Genomic DNA, 6,796 nt, shown 5'->3' with positions numbered 1-6,796 from the left:
CGACCGTGGACCACAATTCGTTTCCAAGTTCATGAAGGAGCTGTACAACATGCTACAAATCCAAGGAAACCCATCCACAGCATATCACCCACAGACTGACAGACAAACGGAAAGGGCGAATCAGGAGATTGAAAAGTACCTCCGCATCTTTATCAACCACAGACAAAATGATTGGAGCAAATGGTTGCCCCTCACCGCATTCCAACATAACAATCGAAAACACTCTGCAACCAGGTACTCCCCGTTTGAAATCAATCACAGACAAAAACCCCACTTGGTGCCCCTACAAATCAAGGAAGGAATTAACCCAGCAGCCAAGGAATTCATGGCTGACATTCAAAAGGTACATGAACAAACAATGAAGGCACTGAAAAAGGCAGCAGAAACAATGAAAAAACAGTATGACAAACACCGACAACCCGCCATGGAATACCAGCCAGGAAACAAGGTCTGGCTTGACTCGACAAACCTTCACCTCCCCAGACCAATGAAAAAGCTGGGTGATAAACACGTTGGACCTTTCGAAGTTTTATCCAAACATGGAGCATCCACCTACAAACTTCGGCTACCACCAACTTGGAAAATTCATGACCGCTTTAATGAAGCACTCCTAACTCCCTACTATGCCCCGGAGTTCCCAATCCAAATACAGCCCTCCGCTCCACTCCCAGACCTAGTAGATGGACAAGAAGAATATGAGGTAGAAGAGGTGGTAGACCGACAGGAATGAACTAGGGGGCACGGCAGGAGGTGACACACTAGGATGGAATACCTGATCAAATGGAAGGGGTACCCACATGAGGAAAACATGTGGGTAGATGAACAAGAGCTGGACAATGCCAGGGAAGCAATCAAGGATTTCGAACAAATATCCTTCATCTCCAGACCACCAGCCGACTGGTGGGAAGATAGCGACGAATCAGACAGCTGGTCAGAAATGGAATCCATCACCGAATCTGAAATAGACCACCCCCTCATACAAGCAATACAAGAATACCTAGTAAAACCCAATGCACCAAGTCTACTAGGTGCACACTTGCCATATACGACAGCAGTCAGGATGACTGCCTTAACCGGGGGGTAATATTATGATCTCATGGCTATCTTATCTTATCACATTCCTCATAATCCTGCTATGCCAATACTCTGATCCTGATCGCACCCAAACATGCTGGTACCACGTGTACAACATGCCACTACAGACTCTTGTACTATACATAGACATGAACCAAACTGTATATAAGTAGCACGACTGCAGGTCTTACACCTCAGTCTCGAACTAAAGTTTATTCACCTGATAACTTGGCTCTAAACTCACTCTCTAATACTAAGCGTGCATGCCCCTGTGAACAAACCTGTGAGCAACTTATACATGCCTGACTGAAGTGTGAGTCACATGTAGTTGTTTGATCTTGTTTGTTCTATCGGTTGCTAACAGATTCCTGCCATCCAGAAATGAGCTGAACAAAGGACACTGGCGATGTACAGTCTTCCCTTGTCCTAAGAGAAACAAAGACAGTTAGAATGCCTATAAAAGGCCATAACCATCCCTAGTCCCCCTCTACCCACCCAAATAGCCACCCTGTCTTCTACCGCTGTTGCAAGCTCCATCTCCTCTGGAGATAATCCAAACAAAAAGCAGAAAGTGTTGGAGTCCTCATCTAGGCCTCAGGTGCATTCACTACTTCTTCCCAGACTATTTGCCTCTGATCTTTGATTAGGAATCACACCAAATAGATAACAACAAGGACTGAGAAGCTCGATAAAAAACTCCCAAGCCCACGAATCCTCTCCTGATGCCTTATGAGCCCCCCAACCCTCGAAACACTGCAAACCTGCCCACTGCTGAGGAAGCCTTTCCATACAACAAACTCTCCTGCTCCAGCAAAAAACCCTCCATTCTCCCTGTGGGACCTGCCACCCCCCTTCACTGATGCCACTTTCCCCAAGGTATATGTGCCTTGGAACCACCTCACTGCAGGATTCCCAGAAGATCTCTGGAAAGACATCACAGCCTCCCCCAACTCCTTCATCACAGTGATTCCTTATGGTGCTGGACCAAAATTTTACTCTGAAAACCCAAGAGCTGATCTTCTCCTCATGGAATTCCTCAATAGGTTTGACTTTCCAGACAAAGGTGCAATCATGGCATTCTACCCTGTGGAAATGGGGGAAGAAAGAAAAGGGAGGAACAAGGAGGAAGGCTGCAATTGGAAGAGTGTCTTTGACAAACCATGGCCCCTCATTGTTACCAGTATCTCAGATGACTTCATGAGATTCAATGCTTCACTGTCCCCTCACATGTGGTGTGGAATTTTGTCCCTTTCAACCCCAAAGCTCTCACATGGGTTATCACTGCTTTCCAGGGAAATGTTGTCTACAATGATCCCCCCCTCATTGCTGAAGCCCTAGCTTGTCTCAAATGGGCAGTTTGGTGTGATATCCCTCTACAAAACCTCATCAAATGCATCACTCAGGCCCAGGATAATTTCGGAAACCCTGTTGAGCTCACCGTTAGGATGGCACAATCCTGATGCCTCCTTTATGTTGAAACAAAGAATCTCGATAACAACAAAGGACCTGTCTTCATGCTCATGGGGGAGCCCATCACCAATGACCTAGATCTCCATCAGGCATTCATGGCTCATGTCTGATGGCTTCAGATTTGTGTCAACTGTCAGCAGCTTCTGAATGTTGACAAGATAATTGGCTGTGATTGGTGCAAGAATCAAGACCATCTGAGCCATGCTTGCCCCTTCCCTGGAATAGATTCAGCATGGTATGGGCCTACTGCTGAAGAACTTCGACTTCACATGATGGAACCCCCCAAAAACCTGGGTCATAAATGGAAGGAGGGTGATGCAAAGCTATGAAATACAAGACTGGTATGCTCATTTCAAATGAGATTGTGCCTGAGCACCCCCAGCATCTTGCCATTGCTGTATATGGATAAGGTCTTGTGATTTTTATTAATCAGACTTGTTATTTGCTATAAGCAGCTATAGACTCAAAATAAATCAATATATAGATACTTAAATAATTTATCAAAATTCTGATCTGGGTTCACGAATAGCTGAAGTCAAGGGAGTAAATGAGATCCTATCTCAATCCTATCTTGGTCCATCATCCGGCTCCTCACTCATCAATTTAGGTATGATGCTTCTCTGACCTTAGAGCTTGAGGATGCAGTTAATGTCATATTTGCACTGAAAAGTCTATTAATTGGGAGATATCACGATGGGACGATCACTGAAGCAGTTTGCTGACCAATATTGGTGCAAACCTGAAAAGGCCTGTATCGATGAAATCAGCACCACAGAAGACCAATTTGGTGCAATTCTTGACACCATTATCCTTGCAAAGGTGGTGGACATGGCCTGCATCTTTTCATGTATCCCGACTCGTTCATACTATCTCAGCTTTCGTGAGTTAGTCATTTCTTGAATGTGAGAGCCTTCCTAATCCTGTCTGGTAGATTCGGGAGCTGCTGGAGCAATGGACCATGAAGTTGAATGAACTTTACACATTGCTTGGTGCATATAGGAACAGATCAATGCCAAGTCCATGGGCAACTAACCAACAAGAGAATGTCTATCGTGATATTTGCCTCCTGGTGAACAACCAGAAGGATGAGTCCATCAAAACCTACACCAATGCCCTTTGTATTTTGGATGGCATCGCTTTTCATATTCGTTCAGTGCTTTGCCTTGTAAGAGGATCCAACACTGTTTAAATCAACTTCTGATTGTTTCTTTAGCATGGTGAAAACTTTCATTCGTAAAGATAAGATTCCCTTAGTATTCATGGTACTTGCTCTAACTGTAAGGTTTGAACACTCGGACCACCTCAGAACTACAATGATCTTTGAGGAGACTTTTGAACAAATGTGCAATGTTGGAAGAAAGCTTTCATTGATGCTGTTGCGATATCACCACTCCTGCTCATTCTGTACCCAGGTTCTGGGGAACATATCTCCATCTCGCTTACTTTACAGGTAGGAGTTTTTTTTTACCATCTCGCAAAGGTATCACTGATGTTTGCTTGCAGGTCAGAGGATGACTTGCATCTTACAGAAAACTGGAACTCCTCCAACATATTGAGGAAATGCTCTGGCATTGTATTATCAGTGTCACGTGGGGCTGTTGGACAAGTGACACTGGATTGACAAACTTCTTGACTGAGGCTGCACCATTGATCCAAGGTGACTCTGAGGGAGCGGATACCTGGTTTTCTGATGCATTTGCTGCCCTTGTTCAGTGTAACCAAATCCTTGGCCTGGAGGTTCATGTAGGATTGGCAAATGTTGCTTGGCTTAATAATAGTTGAAACTTCAAGGGAGCTCACAAGGTGGGACCCCAGGCAGAACAACGCAGAGGACGTTCATCATTGCTGGCACAGAAACACCGAGTAAAATGGAAACCAAGGTCTTGCAGTGCCCCTCCTCAATTACTTCTTAATGCCTGCCACCTCCCAGCTTTTACACTTGGTTCGATTCCCAAGGTTCACTGCCTCTTGACATTGCAAGTGGAACAATGGGGCCACAGACACTTTCCGGCGCTCTGGCCCCATCCACCAAACACTGGCTTGAACATTAATGACCTCCCCACCATTGAGCTCAGTCAAATCAGCGAAGACAGTTCTTTGTTTGTTCGAGCAAACAAGTATCCCTTCTTGTATCACCAAAAGAGGCAATGATCTACATCTGTATCAGCTAGCCGAAAGCAACTAAAACAAGATCACAACCTAGCTCATTCTGGAACAATGGTTGAGTCTCCCCCCATTTTAGTGGGTGAAAGATACCGTACATTCTATCATTTGCCATTGCTTAGTAACATATGTCACCCATCCCTTTTTCGAAATCCTATAAATGATGTTTTTAGTAGGTTCAAGATTGAGCATTGCTGGATGGATGGCATAAGTGCTGTATTAATGCCTCAGTTTCACTTTCTGTAGCACCCACTGTAGAGTCAGTGCTGGTATATCACCTGGATTTCGATTTGGCCATCAACAATCCTGTTTGCACTCTTGAACATTTTCATGACCACAACATACTAGTGGTTGGTGCAAAGACATCTCAGATCACTTGGACACTGTCATCACTTTCTAAGATCGGAAATCCTGATGCAAATCGAGATTTTCAAGGTTTGTGTTTTTTGTTTGCAACACGACAATATATTAACATAGTATACAGACCACCAAGGACAGGGCCATGACATGCGTCTGTCTTTACGTGAACTGCATGAAGAAAGCCAGGAAAATGAAGGTCTTATTTGAGTGTGCTTCGTCTGCCCTGCCACACCCAGGATTTGCATCCCTTACAACTGTAAGGAGCGAAAATGAACTCTTGTTTCAAAACTGACTTATTCATAGAATTTTTTCCAGCGACATGGGAGTTTTCAAACAGACGTCTGTTAACACAGAGCGCATCTTTCGGATGGAGGGGTATCCTGCATCTGCCACCCACTTCTGGTATGTGGCAATGAAAAGTACTATTGACCGCATCAAGCCCTATTGTCTTGGGGTTTGTACAGTTATCCAAGTTCATTGTGGCCGTCAGCTTTGGTACCTCTTTCAGCATCGCATTAAAAAGTGTGACAAGTTGATACATGCGTACCATGACTGGGATTCTGACTTTGTTAATGACCCAAAGCAATGGAAAGCAGAAGTTGTTGTCCTCGAGCCCAGTAATGTCCTGTATGTCCTTTCAATGATATGATGTGATTACTGCTGATAACAAGAATAGTTTCATTCAACCAGGCACTCTTCACACAGTAGTGACACTCAAAAATTCCATTGTCAGAGGACAACATTTTTACACTACTACAACTTTGTCAAAAACCGTTTCGGGTTGGGTTGATACTTATATACATGGGGTCAAAATCGAGAGAGTTCTGTACTTCCAACTGAGGGATCTCCTCTTTTGACTGATTTTGTACCTTGAAGATGGGCTGAACACTGATAGTAAGCCAATCAACTAATTGTTTTCTCTGATGCCTCATCAGGATGGTTTCAGGCATAGAAAATGATTCGTCCAAATTCAAGGTCAATACAGCTGAAGGGCTTCTCAATATAGTTGCACTCAGCAACTTGCTCCTCTCTCTTCCTGCCTTAGACATTGTTGCTATTTTTAATGCTCATAAACCAGATGCATATGGGCCACTCAGCGAGGGGAGACAGGCATATTTTGACATAATATATCATCTTCAGGAGCAGTACTCTCTGATTCTCTTTCCCGACACACCACTTGCCCATGATGCATTCACCAAACCTTTGGATTCTCTGGTCTCACTTCGCATTGCTGATTTTGCAAAGACTTCTGCCATTCATTTTGCATGATCTTTGATACTATCTGCAAGGAAAGCACAGGGTTGGTGGAAGGTGTACTTGAAAGCCTTCAAACAGTCAGTGGAGAGGACACTGGACTTCTTTTTCGCTTGTACTGGAACATTGGGAGACTGTAAATATGAGTGTCAATAGACCATTCCATCTTAGGCCCACTTTCTTCATCTGGACAAGGGCCTGTCCACTTGGTATGTGATTTCCTGGACAGCATTCATCATTTAACCTGAATCATATAGATGTGACTGTAGATGAATGGGCAGTGATGGTGGTGAAAGAAAGAGTTGCTGAAGTCATGCAATCTCCAGACTGATCAATATAAATGTACTTTCCCATATATACTTCCCAAATATGTTATCAGTGGTTATGATTTTGGATGTGGCCTACTGGGAAAACTTTGCTCTCTGTATTCAAATGCGCTATTGCATATTCCCGGAACAATTGTTACATTAGACCC

At 44.0% G+C, this 6,796-nt stretch overlaps 3 protein-coding genes across 3 annotated transcripts; all 3 read left to right on the top strand.

The window, feature by feature from the left end:
* Nucleotides 1–1,803: 1,803 nt before the first annotated feature.
* On the top strand, nucleotides 1,804–2,412 carry EV420DRAFT_1649195 (uncharacterized protein; the record flags this gene model as incomplete). Its single annotated transcript, XM_060478271.1, has 1 exon — nucleotides 1,804–2,412. The coding sequence occupies one exon, from the start codon at nucleotides 1,804–1,806 to the stop codon at nucleotides 2,410–2,412; it is 609 nt and encodes a 202-aa protein (XP_060324730.1).
* Nucleotides 2,413–3,301: 889 nt separating this feature from the next.
* EV420DRAFT_1484937 (uncharacterized protein) lies at nucleotides 3,302–4,326 on the top strand (the record flags this gene model as incomplete). Its single annotated transcript, XM_060470135.1, has 5 exons — nucleotides 3,302–3,424; nucleotides 3,476–3,633; nucleotides 3,758–3,821; nucleotides 3,957–3,994; nucleotides 4,128–4,326. 5 exons carry the CDS (start codon nucleotides 3,302–3,304, stop codon nucleotides 4,324–4,326), a joined length of 582 nt encoding a protein of 193 aa, XP_060324729.1.
* Nucleotides 4,327–5,121: 795 nt separating this feature from the next.
* On the top strand, nucleotides 5,122–6,652 carry EV420DRAFT_1484936 (uncharacterized protein; the record flags this gene model as incomplete). Its single annotated transcript, XM_060470134.1, has 9 exons — nucleotides 5,122–5,142; nucleotides 5,185–5,263; nucleotides 5,383–5,469; nucleotides 5,532–5,694; nucleotides 5,744–5,893; nucleotides 6,003–6,212; nucleotides 6,357–6,401; nucleotides 6,493–6,530; nucleotides 6,591–6,652. 9 exons carry the CDS (start codon nucleotides 5,122–5,124, stop codon nucleotides 6,650–6,652), a joined length of 855 nt encoding a protein of 284 aa, XP_060324728.1.
* Nucleotides 6,653–6,796: the final 144 nt, after the last annotated feature.

Source organism: Desarmillaria tabescens (assembly GCF_030435595.1).
Source record: "Desarmillaria tabescens strain CCBAS 213 chromosome Unknown EV420scaffold_58, whole genome shotgun sequence".
Classification (NCBI taxonomy): domain Eukaryota; kingdom Fungi; phylum Basidiomycota; class Agaricomycetes; order Agaricales; family Physalacriaceae; genus Desarmillaria; species Desarmillaria tabescens.
This window is presented reverse-complemented; position numbering and strand designations above follow the sequence as displayed.